This window comes from Pongo pygmaeus, chromosome X (assembly GCF_028885625.2).
Source record: "Pongo pygmaeus isolate AG05252 chromosome X, NHGRI_mPonPyg2-v2.0_pri, whole genome shotgun sequence".
NCBI classification, from domain to species: Eukaryota; Metazoa; Chordata; class Mammalia; order Primates; family Hominidae; genus Pongo; species Pongo pygmaeus.
Genome location: NC_072396.2, coordinates 30,547,366 through 30,572,946, shown reverse-complemented (window position 1 = coordinate 30,572,946; position 25,581 = coordinate 30,547,366). Strand labels below are relative to the sequence as shown.

Genomic DNA, 25,581 nt, shown 5'->3' with positions numbered 1-25,581 from the left:
CATCAATTTTCCTATTTGGGTTCCCTCAAACTCTGAAACTGTAAAAGTTTTTGCAGTTCAATAGCAGATTATGTGAACATACCTCCACTACTTTGGTGGAAAGAATACACTAAGGATTCTAGTTAAGAGGAGCATATACTGCAAGGAATATGGACAACCACCCATGTATCCTAACATTAAGATGTCTTCATCCCAGTTGAGAATTAACCTAAACGGTCACATCTGATCTCCCCAAATTTAATCTCTCATTGACTAGTAAAGATAGATCCAAATTACTTTGCCACATTTTCATGTACTATGTAATAATGTCATTTCACATTAAATCTTTTTTTAATGACACAGCATGCCCTTTGAAACTTAATGTTATTTGGATTATGAAGGTTAAAATTTACACATCAATATTACATGTAATACTCTCAAGTTCATGTGCAGTTTTTCCGATTCTATTCATTTAGTAGTGGAGAGAACATAGTGTAATGATTTTTTAAGAGTGATTGCCCTTGTTAAAAAGAGAATATGCTAAAGACTTATGGACCACGGGGAATGCATCAATGAAGATAGTGAATGGTAGAAAAAACAATAGTACTTTACTTACTTTAACGAAGAATTCAGAAACATGAGTTTGTCAGTGGACCCAGAGGCTATTTAGAGAAAAATTTTCAAATGAGCAAGAGAAATACACACACACACACACAAAGACATGTTTTACGTTCTGAGCCTAGAAGGAAGAAATGATACTTGATGGAAGACTGGAATTGAGCTCCAATTTTTTTACATCCAAAATTACATCCATTTTCTATGGATGTGATGGAAATTTGATGATGACAAGGCACATTCATTTAGGATTAGGATTAACTCATCATCATGTCGTCCTTCTCTTGCTTTATTCAAATTTAGTTAGATCTTACAGCTCCTTGTGACAGTATCTCAATTTATTAACATAGAATAACCTTTTACCTTGCTACCAATCACAAGTAAAACTTTAAATAACCACTACCTAACTTTAGTTTATTCTCAAAATTCTTCATATGCCTCCAAAGTCATGTTATGAAACTGGCAAAATCATAATTGCTGAAAATCAAATATATAGCCACTTCTAAATCTTTGCCTAAAAAAAAAACTTGGTGGGATTTTCTTTTTTTTAGAAAAACATGTTAAATGTTTGTTTCTTCTTTTCCGGTACTGGATGAATTCTTAGTTATGTTGTAGGAAAAATAATTAAGCATAAATCATAAATTTACTGAAATAAGGCATCATTGCCAAATTAGATAATTTTACATGCACCCCAAACTATTTTTAGAATGGGTGAAGACATGAGTAAGATTATCACAACGATAGCCAATTAGTTTTTATCTGAGCATGAATTATTTGTCATCATACAAAATTTTTGTTTACAGTACGCTGGGTCTCCCACAAAGTCAGGCCATTTTGGAAGGAGACTTGTCTCTAGTAGAACAATAATTATCTCCAGAGTGAGTTTTTATGAATGAAGGTAGAGAGTGGTAGACAAAACAATGCCTGCAAGTTATGTGAGTTTATCTGAATATCAGTTTCTGAGAATATCTTCTAAATCCAAACATCAGTAGCTTTTTAGATGATAGATGTCCTGAGACTCACACCCAGACAAACACCGTTTTACGCACATTAACAATTTTGTCTGGAATTTCAAGGGCTTTGTTATTTTATTCCTTTTTATAGAAGCAAGGTATCCTTGAACCCAAGATTAAGATCTACTATTAAGGATAATCAAACTTTGATTATTGGTTACCTTCTTTGTTCAGAACAATAAAGAAGTGTAAAGGATTCATGATAAGGCAAGGAATAGCCTCTGTTTCCATTGATAAGCTTCTCCTTTTGGGGATTCTAGTTGCATCACCATCTTTTGGTAATAACTGTATATACTGTTAGAAAAGTTCCTCAGCAATAGGGAATGTGTGTCTGTCTGTAGATGGGATTTCTAACCTATTTAATAATATTTCACCTCTATTAATCAGCTATGTCAATAATGAGATTAATGACCAAGCAAGTTCAGATCAGAGACAGGAAGGGATTTTCCTCTTCTACGTCTGTGTATTCTCTTACTTCCAGTCAGTCATTTCATTTGTATAATGCTGATGCTATCCTTTGAATTTCAATATGCTTTCTTCTGGGACTAATGTTACAAACTTAACCTAATAAATAAAGAAATTAATCACAAGATTAAAAAATACTCCTAACAACAAAAAAGAGAACTAGGGCATCATTCCAGAATCCAAAAATAATTCACAAATGTATGAATCAATGTTTTCCTAGAAATGGTGATCTTCATTTATATAAATGATATCTGAAAAGTTAATGACTATTCTAGGATAAACAAGACTTACAGTTTAAAGGTTGGCTCTCAGTTAATATTTGTTCTTGTTATAAAATGCTAGATAGTAATGAAATATGGAAGAAACCAGCATCTATATTTTAAGATTAAGTTGATTGATAGGGTCCAAATACATATACTATGAAGAAAGTAATAATCACAAAGTGATTTACTGTTTGAGCAATCGAGTGTTTAGCTATAGAAATATAGTAGATTCAGGTCTCTTAACTCATGTCTCAGATTTGTTTCATAGAATTGATCTAAACTTAAATCAGCTGTTTACATGAGATACAAATGTCTTCTCTGCCCACAGGAGACCTAAGGAATGCAGTACAAATTAAATAAGCAAAAGTTTGAGCACCCGAATAAGGGGTAGGATGCTCATAAGCAGCAAGTAGAGGTTACACTAAAGAACCAGATGATCTTTTGAATCCACAATGTGTCGTTCAGAGCTCAAGTGGCAACTGATGAAAAACAGGCAATACCAAACATCACATATGTCCAAGTCTGGAAGTCTATTCTCTCCCCCCAGCTTGGCTAACATATTCACACTTTCAACTGTGTTTTTACAACTAGAATATTCTTAGCCCCCACAGCCCCCACTGAAAAAAGCGAAGGATGAAACCTAAGCACTAGGGGACATCGATTTTTTTGTCTTTTTATTGTGAGTTCTAACAGAACTTTTGTTAAACATAGAACACGTGAACACATGACAGTTTCCTTCATTTGTTCTCACATGGAGCTGATAGAGGAATACTTGGGAGGAATGTTTCTAAAGCCATAGATAGCTTCTTTTGCATTTATTTCATTTTTTAAATATGACAAAGCATTAGAGGAAAAAGAAGTTTCATAAGTAAGTTGTGAGAATATCAAATATTACCCATCAATCCCTGAATCATGCTATTCAAAGTGCTTAAATCTACACTAAAAATAGAACAAAAAATGTACTCCCAATGCAGCTAAATTAACACCTATGGATGCCTAAAATATGACTGTGGTCTGATTACTTCCTCTACATTTATTCCACACTTCCATCGTGCACTGAAAAGAAAAATTAAAAACCAAAGAGATAAATCAGGCCATTGCCATGTTTACAGTTTTCTGAGCACTGGGGGAGTTTGGAATCCAGTCCAATGAAGTATACTGCCACCAGTCCCTGACAGCTGTCCATAGTACAAAGTAAAAACAATGGCCTTCTCAGATTCTGAAAATAACCCAATGTGCAAAGCTGACCTTAAAGTTTTATGTGTCCTTGCAGCTTCAGTTCTGGTTTGTGAAAATGTGACACAGATCCAAGGGGAGAGGACGGGAATAAAGAACAGATTGTAGAGAAGGACCCAGGCGAGTTGTCAGGGAAATAAACATTTTTTAAGCAAATAATAATCAATGCACATCCCAAGGCTCCTTTACCTTGTCACACAGATACTGAGACCTTTTCATTGTTACAAATGCTTACACTTCTTCATATATTTGCAAATTAACCTCACCCTCCCCAATGAACCCTATTGCAGTTTACACGTGTGTGTGTGTGTGTGTGTGTGTGTGTGTGGCCACCTTACTATTGTGACCAAAAGTGTAGAATTGTTTTCTCACTAAATGGTGGTAGGAATAAACCAAACATACGATAGTCACTACACAGGCCCACAGATGATGACTGGGATGGGAGTTCCTACAATGAATCACTAAATTAATGCATAAGTTCTATTATCAGTGTTTTTATCACATTGATTTTTTTTTTTAAAACTAAAAGCTACATAGGTAATATTTCCTTTTAACAACTCTGCCCTCTGCAGATTCCTTTGTGATTGATTTTGCATCAACCTTCACATGAATATGATTTAGCTGCTTATGTCATTGATTTCAAACATAAAGCTAAATGGTAAGGGATGAATTTCTTGGGAGCATCAGCTTTCTGTTTTCTGAAAGATAGAATTACATAGCTAAAATAAAGCAAATTCTTTATACAGTAAAATTATTTTAAATACTTTCTGATCTAATTTAAAAACTATTTTGTATAAATAATGTTTATTTTGAAAATACCGATCTCTGTTGGTATTCATATGTTTGACCTCCTGAGTTCTTAAACACCTTGATATTAATAAGTGTTGCTTATGTCCACAAACTGAAACCACTTAATTCTTAATGTAGTGTTGAAAATTAAATACAAGGGAGTTAACATTTAATTACAAGGGGGCCGCACAATAAGTTTCACAGATTTTCTCTGACTCTTTAGAAAATAACATTTTGTATAATACGAGGTGACAAAATATATTTGATGACACATCCTGTCCTTCCCTTTGGTTTGGAAGCCTTCAGTGTAAATTTCATTTTGACTTGCGTTGATTCACTCTTTTGAATTAACTTGCCTGGCATTTGCACAGAATCTCATTTGCAGAGAAATTATAGAGGGAAAGAGGAAGTAGAAGATTAAACAAAAACAGCCACAAACACATTCATGCCTTTCCAGGAAGTGATCAAATATAGGGCTTGATTTTTTTTTTGTTTTTTGTTTTTTGTTTTTTTTCTTTTTTTTTTTTTGTTTTGTTTTATATATATTTATATTTATATATATATGTGTATATATATATATATATAAGGGTACATCAACTCATTTAAAAAACGGAAATAACACTCTTCCCCAATTTCATGCCCTTGATCTTCTCTTCTCTTCTTAGTACTCTGTAGTGGTCACTGTGAAGTGATTAGCTCACCTTTGGGTCTAGAGTGTATTCTGAAGAGCAGTGACTTAAATGTTAAGACAGTTAGACCCGCCCCCACCCCTCCACAGAGTTTACACATCATGCCGCCATTAGAAAGGTAGAGGTGGGGAATGAGGTGGGACAAGGAAGAGATTCAGGGCTCTGACTGGTGGGGCCCTCCTATGAACAAGTGTTCTTCTCATCTTTTTTTTTTTTTTTTCCCCGAATGGCAATGCTGGCATTTGTTGCACTGTTCTCTGAAGGCCGACGTGGCCCAGTTGATCCTAGGCAGAACCCGAGAAAGAATCCGGTGCTCCTTGTCCCATCGGATAGATTTGTCCAAGCACCCCAAGGAAATGTTAAAAGCAAAGTAAAATTTTAAAAAAGGAAATAAAATAAAAACCCATTCTAAAACTAAACTAATGAAGCAAAAAAAGGGTTTTCTATCTACACATCAGTCTCTTCTTTAAAAAAAATGTAAATTTACAAATTCCAACGACATATAAAACAAAGTCAAAAAATGTAATGGTAAAAGACATGGTAAAACAGGAGGACACTGATGCTACAAAGAAATTCCAAAAAACATATGTACAAGACCCTGTTTTTCCTCGTGTTCTAGAGATTGTAATGCATGTTTTTTAACAGCAGCAGTCGAGGATTTAGTTCCAGGCACTGGACTGCAGATTCCACTCAAGCTCCCAGGGACGGGATGTCCCTTGCTTTTCTGTCACCAAATCACACTGGATATACTGGTCTCCCTTGGCAACAGCGGCAGGATGGCACTGTTTGTGTGGGCCTCATCTGGATTCTGCTCCCTGCTCGATTTTGTCTGTGGCCGCTGCCCGTTGATGAGTGTCATAGGGATGTTACAGTAGGTATGCTGATTGCCTATGGAGGTAAGAGGCAGGGTGCCGGTAGGAGGTACGTCGTACTCATAGCTTCGGTAGTAGTGTTTCTGACGCATTTGTGAATGGTACGTGTTGTGAAAGGTAGAACGGAGATCTGGATGGGCAGTGGCTAGAGCTGTGGAGGTGGCCGCGGCCATGGAAATGGCCGAGACAGTCTGCAGCTCCCCAAAAGGCCCTTGCTCACTGACATCTAAAGCCTGCTCATGTGTAATGGGTTCTATCCTCTTAAAAGGCATTTCATACTGTAAACGTTTCCAGAACTTGGAGTTCAACTTGTTGCATTTTGGTCCATGCCATTTAATGACCGTCAGGAGCTTGATGGTGTGCTTCAGGGCCTCCACCTCCTGGTAGTTCATAATTCCTCTCAGTTCACTGCATTCAATTAGAATCACTTTAATTTCTCCAGTCACAAGCATATTTCGAAGTCTGGTTTCCAGCTCAAAGATGCTCCAGCCCCTTCTAACTACGTAATTTGGGGTCATGACAATAATCAGCCGCTTGCTTTGATCTACACATCTTGCCACATCTTCAATGTATGCTACAAAAGATAAAAGAGTGCATCAAAATGAGTGAATGGAAAATTTGGTCCAGAAAGTCCTAGTAGATTCTCTTTCAGAAATTAAATGAAAACAGTTCACTGAATAGAGTTTGGGACTTGTTTCTCCTAACGTCAGCAATATTTTTTTTCCCGGTACAAATCTCTCATTTGGTTTCTTTCAATGTCAAGGCTCACAAAATGAGATGCTTTATACAGTAATGGAGTATCTTCTCTGAGCTAGCAAAAATTAAATTTCATGTGAACACACAAAGACATTTCTTTCTAGGGAAACTAACAGATACAAATTTTGAAGTAAAGAACCAAACATTAAAATTCCATGAAAAAGTGATGACTACACAGACACTCACATGAATATGCACACTCTCAAATGAAAACATTAACTTACTTCCAGTTGGGATTAAATCTCTATCTGGTATAAACAACTTATATCCATAATGCTTTTCAAGCATATCAGGTAGGATTTCAAGGGCAAAACGTTCTTCTTCCCCAGTCTCTTGATTCCACTGGTCAGGATCCACTTTGGTGTATGATAAGTATGCATCATAATCTTTATTGTCTGTCAAAAAATTCCAAAGAAAAGTCAAAGTCACTCCTCTACAGAGATAACAATAGGACATGAAAACATGCACTTTTTTTCATAAACATCTCCAAATGTCCCATTTCTGAAAGACCAAAAAATGAGCCTTCATTAAGTTTCATTGAGTTCAGTGATGTCAAATATTCTAAAACTAGTTTGGAGGTACAAAGGGTTGTATTTTGATTTGTTGTTGATGTTGCTGTGAAAAAAGTCGGAGAAAAATCAATGAAAAGAGTAATGAAATGCAGACTTCCTTTTTTTTTTTTTTTTTTTTTTTTGAGACACAGTCTTGCTCAGTCACCCAGGCTGGAGTGCAGTGGCGTGATCTCGGCTCACTGCAACCTCTGCCTCCCAGGCTCAAGCCATTCTCCTGCCTCAACCTCCCCAGTAGCTGGGATTACAGGTGCACGCCACCACACCCAGCTAATTTTTCTATTTTTAGTAGAGATGGGGTTTCACCATGTTGGCCAGGCTGGTCTTGAACTCCTGACCTCAGGCGATCCACCTGCCTCAGCCTCCCAAAGTGCTGGGATTATAGGCGTGAGCCACCGCACCCGGCAGAATTTCACCATTTTTGATGCACAGATCACAGAGAATCTTGATTGCTTGTAAAAGCCATATGTTTGGATATCAGTATGCTCTTACTTTAAATCTTATGTTCAACTGGTCCTACCCTTGGCCATTTTACCCAGTTGAAAAAAGAGAGAGAAAATGGCAACTGACTTAATTGTGGAGGAATGATTTTTTTAGACTATGTGTGCTGTGTTGATTTTCTGTTGGGGAGAAAATACAACCAAACTTGGGATAATTAATTTTTTACTAGGAGTCAGTTCTTGCATATTGAGACTGAGAATATTATTAAAATGAATGATTATAGAAAGACGTTATTTTTCTGGTCTCCACTCATCTTACACATAAAATACTGCCAAGTTATTTTTCATCATGCTAATCAGTTCATAAGAATCAAGAAGTAGAATGTAAATAAAAGAAACTTAGTTCTAAAATCTCACTTCTCTCCTTACTCTTCCCCCTTTTTACATGAGAAAATTTTAAATATTTGAGGACTACTGTCATTTGTTATCTTTATCTTAAGTTTTCTAATATACCACCTCAGATTTCTCATTTGTTGTTTCTAAGAATAAGAAATCATTTATCCTCCGGATAGTCTTTTGTCAATTTCCTTTTTAGACTAAGATATCAAGATTCATAGTTCACTTAAATTTTAAATACTGTCGACATGCTGAGTCTACCAACATCAATGTCTTTAGCTCTCTATTGCACTTCCCTGATGATAGGCAGCGTATTACTTGATGATTAGATCAAGTTAAATTGAAACACTCATAAATTTCAGAATAAAATGAACTCTGCATTAAGCATAGAACTTAAAATATTTGGGCTATGAAACATCAACGATAGAGGGACATTCTTGACCGTTGCTCTGGGTGGCTTTGGGACAATCCTTTTGACTTCAAGGACACTAAAATTCACTTCCTGAGCTATATACATGTGTGTTAATTCTAGTAGTCTGATAATTTTGAGCCATCTAGAAATCTTCTATGATTATAACTTTTCAGGGCAAACTCAGAAAAGTGTTTGCTACATGTAAAGTTAACACAGGTATATAAGGCACTAACAACTTCACTATAGGATACTTGGAATAAAAACTTCAGCTATAGAAGAGTTTTTTAAAAAGCAGCTTTTAGGGCAAAAAAGTTTAAGAAAAACAATCCTACCAAATGTGTCATATTTTGGCATTTCCTTTATTCTTTAGCCAGCATATAGTTGTACATTTTAAAAAACAAAATCTAGTTTTCTCCAAAAATAATTATTATATTTGCTATAGCAAAGCTATATGCCCATAGGCCAGTACAATCTATAACTGTACCACTCATTGATGTAAACACTTCAGTTGAGTAAGAAATCATTAAAAAAAAGCACACAATAAAGTCAGTACATAATATTGGTTAATAATTACTTAAAATATTCATTAACTATTTACATGCATTATCTATGAGATATTAAACTTTCTTTACAATATTGGTCATTAGTTTCTAGCCTAGCAGGAGATGCAGACAAATCAATAGTACATTCCTAAGAGATTAAATGTATTACTAAGGGTAGTTCAGGAGTCACAGGCTAATAATGGAAGGACTCCTCAGGCCAGATTGTGGATTGTAGTATTATTTTGGGCATATGCTATTTTCTTTCCGGTAATCTGTTCTTTTCCAGTTTGCTACAAAGTAGTGCAAAGTGTTGAAACTCCCCTCAATTGGGGTTGTGTAATAATTAGATCCTCATTCATTGCCTCATGTCTTCTCTAGACTTAAGATGATTATTTTAAAGCCGTATCAACACGAACACCAGTAAGAACAGAGCATTCAGAAATCAGACGAGATGTAAACAACTGGTCCACCCATACTGGTAAATTTCAGATAAATATCACCCTTGCTTATATAACATGTTTCTGATTCCCCTGCTTCTTTCATGGAAACCTCGCTTCCAACCCATAAATACCGTCTTTCTGCAAGATGTTTTCTGCGGTCCACTTCATTTTTCTTTCAGCCCACTTTCCCTTAAAAATATCCTTTCCTTCCATAACATCAACTTCCATAACATCACTTCTGTGTAGATGCCTCCTCAATTTGGACGCACGATCCTGTTCTATTTCTCCTGAATTATGACAGTCCCCCACTCCTACCTGTAACCTGAACACTTTAATTTGCATCTTCATCATGCACCTCACACTTCACATGCTCACAACGTAACAAGCTTCCCATCTCAAGCTCTGTTCTTCATCTTTTGTTTCATTTTAATTTTAGTAACATAAAAATCTCATTTCTTTAATGTCAAAACTTCAGATGCGCGTTCCATCTATCCCTTATCTATCTTTACTAATAATCTCATCGCCATTCATTGGTACAAATCTATTGGATTCTATTTCCATTCTAGGTTAGGCCCTACTCATATCTCAGCTGCTACAATTATATTTGAGTGGTCTTCCCTTTCCATTTCTTTCTCCTTCTGGAGAATAGAGTCACCAAATTTACCCTCCCAGACCTTACCACTGATCATGTGTTATGGTGGCTTAAAAAATATCTGTGGCTACTCATTGTCTAAATAATCAGCAGCTGCATTTTTAGCTTGTTTTCCTTGAAGGTTAGCCTGATTTCCCTCAGTTGGAAGTGATATTTTTCCCATGTATTATATGATTTTCCTTATATCTTATCTTTTCTCTTAGACTATGAGATCCTTAGCTCAGGTATGTGACTAGGGCTTAATAGAGGCTCAAGTTTATCAGTTGATAAAATGAACGAATGGCCTTTCATTTTGGTATCTCATGACTCACACCCGATAGCTAATTTTGAGATTTTTCTCAAGACTCGGATCATTTCTCAGGAGAGACTGCTTTGGAGATGTAGACTCCATGCTGCTCTGACTTCTCAAGGAATTACTAGAAGCTGTGGTTCAGAGTTTAGCAAGGCTCCTTTGGAATACTCTTGAACTGTAGCTTCTTACTGTGATTCATGAAAAGACATTAGGGTTGGCCAGGTGCGTTGGCTCACGCCTGTAATCCCAGCACTTTGGGAGGCCGAGGCGGGCGATCACAAGGTCAGGAGATCAAGACCATCCTGGCTAACACGGTGAAACCTCGTCTCTACTGAAAATACAAAAAAATTTAGCCAGGCGTGGTCGCGGGTGCCTGTAGTCCCAGCTACTCGGGAGGCTGAGGCAGGAGAATGGCGTGAACCCGGGAGGCGGAGCTTGCAGTGAGCCAAGACTGCGCCACTGCTCTCCAGCCTGGGCGACAGAGCGAGACTGTCTCAAAAAAACAAAACAAAACAAAAACAAAAACCTTAGGGTCCGTGTAAATGCCTCTAGGAAAGTGGTTTTCAGACTTGAGCATGAATGACAATTATTTGGAGGGCTGAGCCCCACCTCTAGAGTTTCTCATTCAGTAGGTGAAGAGTAGGTTCCTAGAATTTATATTTATAGCAAACTCTCAAGAGATGCTGCTGCTGATTGAGGGACCACACTTCGATAAACTCTGTTCTAGAACAGGATATAGGCATGCAGCGGTCTCAATGACACCAAACAACTGCAGTTATCTGCGAGGTATTTGACCACAACATCATAAAAACCAAACCTTGCCCCCTCGGCTCCATGATAGATGGTCCTAATACTTAGAGGAGATACACTCCTAATAAAATAGCTGAGAATTCATGTTTTTATCAAAAAGGGGATAAATTTTTGCCTAGACTAATATATGAAATAACCATATTAATCTTAAATTTAGGAATTGGTGCTATGACATCAGTTAGTTTTCTATCTCCTTATGTCATCTGGATGTATTTATAGCACTTAAGTTAATATCTCCCAGTTATAATGGAGTTGTTTCCAAGTAGATTATACTGGTAGAAAGCCTCTTTCAAGCATCTGCAGCACCATCCTCAAACCAATGGGACACTTGAGTGATATGTAACTTCTCTCTTTCTCCAGAGTCTGCATCAGTGCAGTAATGGGTTAGGCATTTATTTACCACCAGAAGCAAATCCATGATTTGAAAGTTGTCAGACTGGAAGCAGAGTGCCAGATGCCATACTAAATTCAGCAATGTTTTTTGACTCAAAATCATATGGATTCTAAGGTGTCTTCCCTTTTTCAATTACCAACTGTATATGCATCTTGGATAGTACGTCTTAGATTGTTTTGATATAAGTAAGAACATAAATTGACATAGTTTAATGTGTATGAACTTCATGTGACTGGTAAAACTTTGAAAAGCTGACATCTTTATAACCATGAAAAACAAAATTATGCTAATATTTTTAAAGGGTAGGGCTAGGATAATTTAAATTCAACTTTCATTTATAAACAGCTTAAAAGTAGTTATAGGTTGGTACAAGAGTCTATTTCTTATTCTGAGCTTTATTCTCAAAATCCTCTGCAATTTAAGCCATCAACTATAATTCTGTCCACAGCAGAAATGAAAAACAGCTGGTATACACACTCTTTGTAGTAATTCTTTCTTTATAATCTGCAATATAGTCATTAAGTTACTCTTTCTTATGACTTTCAAAAGACCCTGGCAGATATGCTCCACCAGAAAACCAAAACCAAAAACAAACAAACACAAAAAAACAAGATCCAATCATTCAACTAGTTGTTTGGTTACTTGAAGTCAATCAACAAGTCCAGCAGATACTTCTTCTTAAATTGAATTAACTAAAAGCTGTGATGTTTTATAAAAACATTTTTGAGAGGAAAGAAGGAAGTTTGGACTCTGTGGCTTTAACAAATAAAAAATATGAATTTAAAATATTAAGAAATCTTGATGAAGGAAAAAATGGAATTATGTTCAGGAATGAAAAGAGGGTTTGGAAAGGTTATAGATAAATGCACCTTTCTCTTTAACATATGAGAGGATAATACCCTCAATGTTCTTTAAAAGGACTGAGGAAGCAAGGAATCTGCGGGATTATTTTAGAATAACACAGCTTTTAAGAAAATGTAGGTTGAAGACTCACTTTTCAAGTTGAAGGTTTTGGCTGTATTGGATTTGGCTAGAAAAAAGATTTACTGACAATAGAAATGTTTTAAGTATGACATCCGGTTCGGGGGAGTTTTTAACCTCTAAACACTTACTGAATAGTTGCCAAATGTTTTTGGCAGCTGGCCATTCCCTTTTTTTTGTTTTTTCTTTGTTCTCAAGTATATATGAATCACATAAGTGAAACTGACTAGTAGCAGAGGCCATCATGCAGTAAACGGATTCCTAAAATGAAACTGGAGGAGGGTTCAAAGATAAATTGTATATTTCATCTTTTTTTAATCCTAAAAGTTGATTTTGTATGTTTAAGTGTGGCATATTATCACAGAAAACTGTGATAATTAAAAATTCGCATTGATAAAATCTGAATAAATTATAGTTTTCAATAAGTAAGTCACATTTCTTCTTATGTCTCAGATTTGCCATCATATGCTTTCTCAATTTTTCAAGATATGATTTTTCAAATAAAATTCTCTTCAGAGATCATATATCTTTGAATGAATAAACATTAGATATATAAAACCTTAATGGTTTGATTTTATGATTCTTGAATGTCTGTCAGTGTCTTAATAAATTTTGCTTTTCATTTCAATTCTTCTATGACAACCTCTGGCAATTGTAAAATAAATTTGCTTGACTTGTACACTTTGAAATCTTTACAGTACTGTTCTAATTCACATGTTGTGCCATTTGGTACTTTTCTGGATTATTTGAATCTATAAGTTCTCAAACACTTAAATTTGATACTAGTTAAAATATCTGTGGTATAAAGTAGTGAAAAAAAACCCAGAAGCTTAGCTCAAATCTTGATTGCCATAACTTTTTATATAACTCATTTGGGACTATATTTCCTGATCTATAAAACAGCACCTTCCTGAAGATGTCTAAAATTAAATGAGACCCCGTCATATAGCAAAATGCCTGGTCCAAAGGAGTCATTCTATAGATATTTATTTCCTTCTCTTGAATCCCTAAGAGGGCAGCAGGCAACACAGATTCAGAAGTCTTAAGGGGATAAGCAGTAGCAGAATAGCAAAGGGAGCACAAGATTTGGGATAAGAAGCCTTGGTTCCTACCATTTAACAGTTAATGATTTGAGGCAAGTCATATACCTAGAACAACTCTACATCTCTCCTCTGGGATCCAAAAACTTGTTCTAGCTTCTAAAGATTATTCCTGTGTATGTAAATGGTCTAACTTACCACCATCACCCACCCCCCTCAACCAAAAAAAAAAAAAAAAAAACCACCAAAAAAAATCCCTATAAGGTTTTTAAATGATTTACAGAGTTACTATGTTTCACTGATGGACATGAGGACAATAATTCCTGAAACTATGAATAGTGAGTGACCTTGTCATTGAAAGAGAAAGAAAAAGAAATTCTATGGCCTAAGATTTCATAGATGCCAATGTGCTTAATATGCCTGAAATGGAACAGATGTTCACATTTTCTGAGATGGAGGTGGAGATTATAAAAAATTGCTCTAACTAATTTTGTTCAATGCCTGTAATAACTCCCAACGTAGGACTAGGAGATCTCTTTCTTCATCTTTAAAATAGGATTCGTGTTAGTGATTACAGTGTTCTTCTAAGCTTGCCCTGCCGTCATTATGAGTAAGCATGCCCCACATACTTCATAGTCAGAGAAGGAAAAAAAGCTGAAAACAACAACAAAAACTATTTTACACTCTGAAAAAAATATACAAAGTAGCATTATAAACTTTAAACAAAACTTGAAGGGATACTCCATTCAGAAACATGGAGGAGCAAAGGAGTCTAACACTGTTGTGATGTCTGTACTGTTTTTTAAAATCTTTCCAGCATAAATGGTGGTGGTACTTTGTTAGTATAAGTTCTACTCTAAAGACGGTAGCTTGCCCTTATTAGGATGGTCAGCAAGCATTTAACTAAAATGAGGCAACACTCCAGAGGCAGTCACTACAAGCACTTAAACTATATTTCTGATCAAAAGTAGATGCTTCATCAATTAACACAATGGATATTAGAAATCAAGTTTCATTGCTAAAGATAGTGGCTTTTTACTATGTACAATGGGTCTCGGAAATGGTATCTCCATGGTAAAATCAGTGTTAATCAAGACATATGAATTACTTAACACAATTTAGAACACATCCCCACCCCTACAAAAACCTAGCAGGGCCAGTGGTCTGCCCCCTTGGAGAAGATCTTCTAGGCTTAATTCCAAAATGGTCTTGATGAAAACTATTCTTGGAAGTCAACAGAAGGTGAGTTCAATCCTGCCACTGGAGTATTGCCACATTTGCCTTGGGAGAAAATTTCTTGCAAGGTTTCTGAAAAGCATGCACACATGCAGATTCATACACGCACACAAACACACACATATACAACAGAATTGGAACTTCTTCTGATTTAAAAGTTGAGTGATAAGGCTGTCTGCTATTAAATATTTTTGTGGCAGAATTTGTCCAAACTTTCTTTCCTTTTATTGTGGAATCAAAGTGGTAGGGGGATAGTTTATCTTCTCCTCCCCTTAACCATTGTGGTTACTTCATTTTCCCCAAAAAACTCAGAGAATTATGCATGATTACACTGTCTTAGGTTCATTCTCAATAGCTGTGTTATTCCAAAGACTAACATCTTATTCTAACTAGAGCTCTGCATGTTGAGTTCCCATGGGGGCGGCAATGCTACAAAAAAGTAAGGTGGGTCACCCTTTGATGGCAATTGCTTTCTGAGCTAAGTCTAGACTGTTCTGGAAGGCAAAATGGAGGCATTTTAAAAAATAGAACAGTAAATTTGTACTTAGAAAGATAATTCTGTTAGAATGTGAAGGATAAGATAGAGAAGTAGAGAATGAAAGCAAGAGGGTGGTGTAGGAGGCTTGGACAAAGCAGTTGCAATTAAGGGTAAGGAAAATACCGATTTTTGAGAGGTGCAATTGACTGATACTGATGACTAATTAGAAATGGCACATGAGGAGAAAGTGTGGCCAGTGAGGTAGAGGGTGATACAAGGAACTGAGGTGTAAAATGGAGGATGACAAAGAATGAGTATGGGCGGGGAGTCTTGTAGAATTAGAAATGCTAAGGACTGAACCCAGGGGAGACAATAAAATGTAAGGTTATATAGAGGGGAACAAGGAGTGAGGTGAACGAACTGAGAGAGAAAAGCATCAGTATGTTCTATCTTGAAAAAATATTAGAATCCTTCTATATCATGATCCTTCTGATAAAGAACTGATATAGCCAGGTAATGCCTTTTGTAATGACTCCAAAGGAACTGAGTGAACGTGTCCCTGATGCCAGAAACTCCATCTGCGAGTCTGATAAAATGGCTGTAAATCTTGGAATTTAGAGCCATTTAGACCAGAGCTTAAATTCTTTCTAATTGTGTGATTCTCTGATTATTGATAAAGTAGTCAACACATCACTTGTTATTCAATAAACGGCCATTGAATCTATTATCATCATATTGCTATAGCAGAATATTATTAAACATTTTTCCCTGGTTATTTTTCACACTTTTTGCCTTATCTTACTTTCAAAAGTATTTTATAAATTACCCCTTCAGGGAAGGTAAATATGATAGCCATGAATAAAGAAGGCATTACTCAGGTTTGACTCTAAATTGCATTTTTTAAAAGCCAAGACAAGAATTTACAAAGCCTTGGGTTTTGTTGAATAGCCATCTCTTCTTTGGAAGAGGAAAAAGCTTGCAGAGCTAGGAAGCATGGGGATTTGATGATGTCAGAGAAGTTTTTCACTCTTGGAAGAGTAGATCATTCTTTGACCATAAAAGCATGTATAGGAGGCTCTAAGGGGCTGTGACTAAGGTTTAGAGCCTGCATGGGTTTCTGAGAAGGGGCCCTCCGGGCCCCAGAGAGGAGAAGAAGATAACAGAACTTCCTATGGTTTGAGGCAGAATCTGAGAAGGGTGAGGATTTGTGTCAAGTTTCCCAGGGAAAATCTTGGGAAACTGTAAACTTCACAGAGAAATCCTGCACTCAATGTGGAAACTGTATATTAAAGAGGCAAAGAATAAAGAAGATGATTACTTTTTTTGTTTGTTTGTTTGTTTAATGGGAAGGTGGGTATGCGTGTAGCGGAGTTTATGGGACTAGAAACACAGGTAAGAATGTCTGAAATTCCCAAGGGAGAAGCACCTGGTCAAGTGTGTGAAACTTGTGACTGGAGGCTATGACAAGGATCTAAGCCTTCAGAAGTCAGTGCTCAACATGTCCAAAGACCAGGTGGTAGTATCTCAAGCGAGGAAGGGATGGCATATGCACCAGGTGACTTTTTCCTTTACCAGAAAGCTATATATGAGTTCCCTAGAAACAGGTTTAAACAAGAGTAAAAGAGAAGAAGGGAAATGGAATATTCCAATTTTCAACTGAGTGTTAACCCACAAGAAGCTGAATTCCAAACCAGAAGTGACTGAGTAATCTTGGAGAAGCAAGGTTATGAGTTTTTTCTCAGTAGAAACGGGAACTTGAGAGCCAAGTTGAATGGTTTTGGAGCACTAGAGAATTAAAGAAAGTTGCAATTATACACTTCTAACTTTCGTTAAGATACAGATTTTAAACTTGCTATATAATTGTAGTACTGCTGTATGGTTCTGATAAAACAGTGTCTCTGGAAGTTCTAGAGGTTAGGTGTGATGCAGCGGGAGATACGAGTTAAGAGTGGGGCCCTGACCACCATTTCAGCAGGAACGGATCTGCTTTAATATAGGGAGGCTGAACATGTGATTGCGGTTCTAGTAATAATTTCTTCCCATAAAACCATTTGAACAATCACTGCCTTGACAGTCTTTGCTCCCCCCCCACCCCGCCCCCGCCTTTTTAGGGGAATAACTTGTACATTAACATTTTCCAGATGGCAAGTTTGTTATCTTGGTTTTCTTTGGGTCTAATTCATTTTCAGTGGCATTTCAAGAAAAGCCCTAATAGTTACACCCTCGATTGTGCTTAAGATGGCCCCAGAGACAGAGTTCTAAGAATTGCTAAAGGATTTATTAACTAAATTGGCTTTCCGAGAGAACCTTCTCATCTGTTAGAATACTGTTTGTTAGTGTTTGTCTGCTTTGTTTTCTTACTTAAAACATTTTTTAAAAAACTGAGAACCCAGCAGCTTCAGAATAGCAATGAAATCTGGTAAGGCTACCCAAGTCAGTCACTGAAGTGTTTACAATTAGCAGGACCCACTAAACGAAACTTCGAATGACTGAAAGTTCAACTGCATATGATTAATTCATTTTCATTATATTCCAGAATTTTCTACATTCAGAAAATGACAGATTACTGCCCTAGAAATGGATGGTTTGGTAAAATGATTCATCTCATTCAGAACACAAAATAAACATATTCAAAACAGGGTTGACAGAAAAGGGGAGACTTGTTTAGGTAATGTGCTTTTTCAAATACCATGTACTGTGCTAATTGTGCAAACAACAGCAGATCTTTAGATTATACTGAACATATTAAATTTAAAAAAATAAAAATAATAGAGAGTGTCCGATAAGATAAAGGCTTTGGGAATAGACTTATTTTCAAATCCCATCTTGGACCCTTAAAGTATTTGTGTTATCTTCTTGAGTAAGTTATTTAACCTCTGAAAGTCTCAGTTGCCTTATCAGTAAAATGGAGATTACAATATTGACCTCAGGATGTTTGTGAGGGTTAGCAAGAATGACTTTAAGAATGCCTAGCACTATGCTTGGTACTCATTCAACAGTAGTTCCGACAATGGCAAAGTCTTTATATTTCTTTAAAGCAGCAGCAATAGTAATAATAATAATTTGTATCAATAGGCAAGAAAGTTAGAAACAAATAGGCAAATCAGCAATTAAAAACTTAAGAAAAAGAAATGGTTTTGCTGCAGTTCAGGCTTCACCCTAATGGGAAGGAGAGAAGGGTAAACCAAGAGGAGTGTTAGGCATTCTGAATAACCCACTTCTCTTTACAAACCTGCAAAATGTAGGCAATTGCCTCATTTTCCTTGGTACCATTTACTGCAAAACTGAAAATCACTGAAAAAATCAGTATATAAATATGATGAGACCGGGTGCAGTATCTCGTGCCTGTAATCCCAGCACTTTGGGAGACCGAGATGGGGGGATCACCTGAGGTCAGGGGTTCAAGACCAGCCTGACCAACATGGTGAAACCCTGTCTCTACTAAAAATACAAAAAATTAGCTGGGTGTGATGATGGGCACCTGTAATCCCAGCTACTCGGGAGGTTGAGGCAGGAGGATCGCTTGAACCCGGGAGGCGGAGGTTGCAGTGAGCTGAGATTGCGCCATTGCACTCCAGCTTGGGCAACAAGAGTGAAACTCCACCTCACACACACACACACAAAAATGATGAAGAAAGCTTTGTTGTCTGTACTATTCATTGTCAGTTTGCATATGCTTCCCATATTGCTGGTTATCTTATGTTTTTAAAAAATGACCAAAAAGGAAAATAAACTAAGTCTAATGTGCAGTTTAGGGAGCTGAATTTTAAGGACTCCATTTTCCTCTTAGATTGTACACATATTCATTGGTGACCAGAAGGAAATACTAATTATGATTTCCACAAAACAATATTTATTTGTCTACTTACAGTAAAAATATGAGATGCATTACTATGAAATCAATGTGCTTGTGCATTTTTCTGTTGGTCCACACTTGGAATAAAAATTAAGCTATCTAAATATAGCTAAATAAACAAGATTGAAAAGACTGCTGGATGAATTTAAATACTCAGTACAGTTTATTATAACGGATCAGTCTAAACAGGAACAAATTGAGATTCGCTTCAAACTACTGGGCTAGAAAACACAATTGAAAGAGACACTCCTTACCTAAAATAAAGTAGAACTGGCCTTTCAGTCCTGATTACAAGGTGAGAGAAAATGAACACTCTGATGGCATTGCAATCAGTGTTTGTAATTTGTAAGTGTTGTTTGGAATACAATTCTAAAATGGATAGGTGTTGCTTTACAACTTTCAGAGGAAAATACCTACAGTATTGGCTCTAAAGCATCACATATACATTTCCTTACAAAAGAGAAATTTAAAAACTGAGCATTGAAAGAATATACGAGCTGCTGCCATTGATTATGCAAGTAACTTTTTTCCCCTTGATAAAACAAAGACAAGAAAGAAATTAGAATACTCAGAAAGAACAATAAAAGAGGTAACATCCTACCTCCATCCAGCTCTTCAGCTCCAAAATGATTCCGGTAGAAGAGCATGATTTCTATCTTGTAACACTTGTAGATGGTCACCAAACATACAAGCAGCAAGAGGATAGCACCAAGGCCTCCAGCAAGTTCCACTGTGTACATTAGCTCTAGAAAGAAAAAAACCACAATGGGGAATTATATAGTATTCACTTCCAAAATCATAAATTAAACTCAATTTGATTTCACATTTTCCTGGATGAGATCAGATGTGGGTAATGGGTTGACACAACCCCTTTCCTTTTTGCATGAGAATTTGACCTTTTGATAACTTTCTAGCTCTGTTTCCTTGGTAACTAGAGAAGGTGGTATGTGACAACTATGTTGCTAAGCAATATTGCTTGTGGTAAAAATGAACCTTGGTTGGTAGCTTGTATTTGGATTAAGAGAATTGTAAATATCTGATTGGAAACTATAATATTGGGTTTAACAGAGTACCATAACTCTCTTATATAAATGTATCCCTAGTACCATAACTCTCTTATATAAATGTATCCCTTGTGGAGATCCCGGAAGCTATGCTTATGGGGTTGATAAAATAGATACTGATTCCTGTGGATATGAAGCTTTTAAGCCAGGATGACTTTTGGCCTCTCCCAATGAGAATCTTGATCCCTCTCACTTGAGCTGTCACCTGTGGGTTGGGGGCCAAAGAAAGGTGAGAGGTCAAACAACACAGTTTCAGGAGAGCACTGTGGATTGTTGCATAGAATGTTGGGAAGACTATCTAATGAATGCTGTCTGCTGACTCCTGCCAGGAGCAATGGCTCCCATGCTGTATCTTCCTGAATACAGTGATACCAAGGTGGTCTACCATAATCTTGGAGGCTGAATGCTTTTTGGGTGTAAGAAGTAGGCCTCCTAGTAGATGGGATAGTACATGAATATGTTGGTGGTGTTTTATTTTCATTCAACCATTTACTTTTTAAAATTTTTGCTTCCCCTTTTACCAGGCATGTTACTACGTTCTATCCAAAAAAAGGAATTTTCTTGACACTCACTGTATACAAATTCTCCTTTTTCTATTGAATATCTACCTTAGATCAAAACTTATCAGGAAAACTTGGAGATAAAATATTTTGTTTATTTTCTCCTTCTTTAGAACCATGGACATTGTAACAAAAATAAGGATACTGGTATTTAAATAGTAAGCCATCATGCATAGATTTTTGAAACTCACTTTAAGCGTTGTCCATAATCATCATAGCCCAAATGTTGTTACTGATGGGTAACCATTGTTCCCTGCAGTTGACAACTACTTTGAAAAGTACTAGTTTCCTTGACTACAATTAAATATAAACATTTCTGAAATTAAAGCTGTAAAATAATGTTGTTCTTGATTCTGTAATTCAGAATCCACCAGTAAGTTATGTAATTTCATAGCACAGTCAATGTAAGCTTAGACTGAGAACTTTAAAATGATCCATGGTTTTGCTGGTAACAAGTACCCTCAGGTTATCAGATCAGTCCTGAGTTCTCACAAATGGGGTGAAATCATCATGGGACTGGTGTAGTCTGAGTGACAAATAATCTGAAAAGCACGGCCATCATTTTCTCACAAGAACATTGTGTTTGTGTGTGTGTGTGCATGTGATGTCACTTGTCCTGTAATAATTACAGAAAAAAAAGTCCTCAGGCTGGGCACGGTGGCTCACACATGTAATCCCAGCACTTTGGGAGGCCAAGGCGGGCAGGTCACCTGAGGTCAGGAGTTTGAGACCAGCCCGGCCAACGTGGCGAAACCCTGTCTCTACCAAAAATACAAAAATTAGCCGGGCATGGTGGCAGGCATCTGTAATCCCAGCTACTTGGGAGGCTGAGACAGGAGAATCGCTTCAACCCAGGAGGCGGAGGTTGCAGTGAGCTGAGATAGTGCCACTGCACTCCAGCCTGGGCGACAGAACGAGAGTGCGTCTCAAAAAAAAAAAAAAAAAAAATCCTCATTCATATTTCCTATTACCTAGCCCTTGATTTCTAATTCTACAGTTTAATAAACAACACATTAACTACTGTTTAATCAAGTGTATTTTTCTGTAATTATTAAAATTAAATGGGAAATTGAAGAAAATCTTATTTAAAACGATTGAACTGTATGCATCTAAGAAATAAAAAATAAAGTGAGATCAAATCTTTTAGAGTCTAAGTAAATTAATATGAAGTGTGAAACACTGAAAAATACCTCCAGCAGCTTATCTGATTAACATTGTGAGGAACCACACAAGACAGTACTACAAAAATACCAGGAACAAAATACAAAAAGCTCTTCAGTATAATGTTTTCCCCCTATAATATGAACAGAAAGGGTGAGCAGCTAATCCTGTGAGGATACATTGGGTCTTGTTCACTCAAGATAATAAACTCCACCATACACAGAAGCCTGTGTAAAATTCTAACTTATGCCCACAGGGTGATTTATACATCAGGAAGATATGATTTAAAATACACTGGATATAATGTGAGAAATAAGCATTTTGACTATGGCTTCTTTTAAGATTTTCTAATTTAGTGTATTAAACACTAGGAATTTACCACTCAAAAATTTCTTGTACAAAAAAAGAAATGGAAAAATAATCAAGAACACTTAGCTTCCACTCCCAAACATCACTAGTGAGAGTACCCAATGATATTACCACATTGTAAACTTTGGGGTAATTTCTAATAAAATTAAATATAAATCTACCAAATCAATAGCAATTCCACTCCTAGGTAATTGTCCAAGAGAAATATAAGCAGATATCTGCAAGAAGAGTTGTATGAGAATGCTCAGAATAGTCTTACTTGTTCACAGCAGCCACAAATGGAGACAACTTAAATGTCCATTAACAGGAAATGATGAACAAACTATTGTATGTTCATATGATAGAATATACTCAGCAATAAAAGTAGTAAACTACTGATACACAAAACATGCGTGACTCTCACAAAATTATGTTAGAAAAAGGAAGCCAGACACAAAATAATACCTACTGTATGATTCTATTTAAATTATGCTCAAGAACAGACCAACATAATCCATAGTGACATAAATCAGAAAATAGATTCATTGGTGATGAGTGAAGGGAAACTTATTGGAAGGGAGCAAGAGGAAACTTTCTGGGGTAAAGTAAATAGGTTTATGGTGTGGATACACAAGCGTTTATATTTGTCGGAACTCATTTAGCCAAACACTTAGAGCTACATGCTTTATATTATGTGAATCATATTTCAATTCTTTAACATTGTGATTTTTTTTTTTTTTTTTAAGAAAAACGTAAGTTCTAACCAAAGGCCTACGTGGGGAGAAGTGTGGGAAGAAAGCCGGGAGTCAGGAAAGCTGCTCTGCTGTAGATAAGGGCCCAGGCAGAGAATGATTCTTTTACGGTGCCCCCAAGCACATTGTTTGCATCTGGAGGCACTACACAGGGGCTGGGCATGTGGCATGCCTTAAGTGCCCATAGATAGTCGAGGAGCTTTGGAAATAATAAAAAATCTTTGTCTGAAATATAATCTGATCAATCTAATAAACAGAACTCTCATTTTCTCCAGATGGTATTTATAATACTGGTCTCTATATACTTTTTTAATTTTGAGAAATTGAATACAGGTAAATTAGAGAAAAATTGTATGAAAATAAGTCCTTCTTATTTTTAGCAAAGTAATTACCCAAATAGGAGTTACTCCCATTGCTACACGTCACGAGCCATTTAAAAAATGATATACATTACTTAGAATACTCTACATAGTCAATCAATAGTGTCTGAAATATAATAAGAAAAAGAGAGCAGGGTTGATGTAGCTTAGCAATTACAGAAACAGTCTTGTGTCACATGAAAAACTCCTTTAGGGTACAAACATATGAAAAGTTATATATGCTTAGAGAATGAGCAATAAGCAAGAATAATTCTTCTGGGCCATAGATAGTCATTTACTTATAATAGGAATACCAAAAACAAGTCTAAAGAAACAGAATTTACAAGGAGCTAATTTATCCTGAGATCCTGAGAGCATCACAGACTTTCCCCCAGAGACTTCTGTAGTATTACGTTGCAGAAGCATAGTTTTCTTATAATGTCCTTATAAAGAGGTCAGGAACAAAATGGAAATGTCTTTCCCCATGGTGCACAGTGCCTGCTCCTCAGTTATTACAATATTTCTATGCAGGAGTGTAATATACATGCCCACACATTATACATGTATGCAAGTTAAATTTTTTTTTCCATTTAAGTCACACTGGTTTATATAGCATATGAAAACTCTCTCAAAGAAAATGGCGCATTAGATTTAGCCTCTGTATTCTCTTGCTCCAAGCCAGGCAGATTCATTAATACATGCGCTACCTATTACTGCTTATCCTTTGGGTTATACAAAATTACTAAGGATTAAATTCTGTCACAGTTAAGAGAAATCATTTGGGCCCACTGCTGTATTTTATCTTTACATTACAATGTAAATGGTGTTGCCCCAGCAAACGTCATTTTCCCTTTGAAATGGGATCTACTTTTCAGCTCTAGTTCAAGTTGCCTGGAGTGGCAGCATTTAAAAAATAAAAAGATACCATTTCAGCACACTTCAACATCTGAGGACAGAAGGAGAAAGTGCAGACCTTTTAAAATCTGTTTAGCCTTTGTGTTATTTTGTTAAAATGATAGCCTCTGCCCCCTTTAAGGGACTGAGACTGAATATTGAAAATTGTAAAGCAAAATTGCTAGGCAAAACCTAAGGAAAACTGGCATTTGGTTAAAAACAACAAATGAACAAGTGCCAAAGAGTTGCATTTAAGGGCCCCAGCAATCATTTAGTTACAGACAATTAACAATAGTCCTAGGAAAGCTCCAGTACAGGCTAAGGGAAAACACATTGATTATTGCTGCAGTAGTAGACTGCTTTGGAATAAATTGTTTCAATTTAAAACTAGATTTGCTACAAGCATTTTGAGCAATGACTACAATTTTTTCTTATCAAGACAGTGGGAGCAAGCAACCCCTTAAAAGAAACAGCTAATTAAAATAAAGTGCGCGCCATCTCTTAGTATATTGAATTACATTGCAAATAATAAATGCATTTGGTTTCCACTGATCTTGCTGCAATTACCTAGTACACTATGGGAAACTATGTTCTTTTCTTGGCCTGTACCTGGTGTTATTGTTTGCAAACATTTTCTGCTAGAAATCTTCGAAAAGGTAAAGATTTTAACAAAGTAAGTAAAAGTTCATATATATTTTTGAATTCTTGACTTGCAGTTTTCAGTCAGTATCTCTATTTGATCTCTCTCTGTGTGTGTGTGTGTGTGTGTGTGCGTGCGTGTTCCTATATATATATAATTTTGCCAGACGGTATAACTGAAGATTTTAGATGGCTTACTTTTGTGTAGTTTATCCTAAAGTTGGTTCGTTCATTATAAAAAGTCTTTTGAAGTGTTCTTCCCTCATTCATATGCAGTAAAATGCAAGTTTGTGGGGAAAATGCATGACAGACACTATAATGATCCCAGTTTATTCATTAGCCTCACCAAGTACATTTCTTTTTCTCTCATTGTGTTATAAAGAGCTAAAGTTTATAAGAATTTATCCATCCACATAAATTCATATGCATATTTATTTCTCTGGAGCAGTATAACTTATTTGTTCCTGGCAGGAGGATAGTTATGCTCAGCCTACAAAGATACTCAACTCAATTCTACAATACATCAGTGCAATTTAAAAGCAGTTTTTTTTGAGGGGGGGCGCGGGGGGACACGTGAACAAATCAAGCT

General features: G+C 36.4%; 1 protein-coding gene across 1 annotated transcript in view; it reads right to left on the bottom strand.

The window, feature by feature from the left end:
- Positions 1 to 4,914: 4,914 nt before the first annotated feature.
- The window catches only part of IL1RAPL1 (interleukin 1 receptor accessory protein like 1), a 1,314,427-nt gene continuing 1,293,760 nt past the window's right edge, over positions 4,915 to 25,581 (bottom strand). The window contains exons 9-11 of the mRNA XM_054471838.1: positions 19,817 to 19,960; positions 6,902 to 7,072; positions 4,915 to 6,495 (exon numbers count right to left, since the gene is read on the bottom strand). Of these exons, the coding sequence (XP_054327813.1) occupies positions 5,777 to 6,495; positions 6,902 to 7,072; positions 19,817 to 19,960 (1,034 nt within the window). The 3' untranslated portion in view covers positions 4,915 to 5,776. The remainder of the gene's footprint in view (positions 6,496 to 6,901; positions 7,073 to 19,816; positions 19,961 to 25,581) is intronic.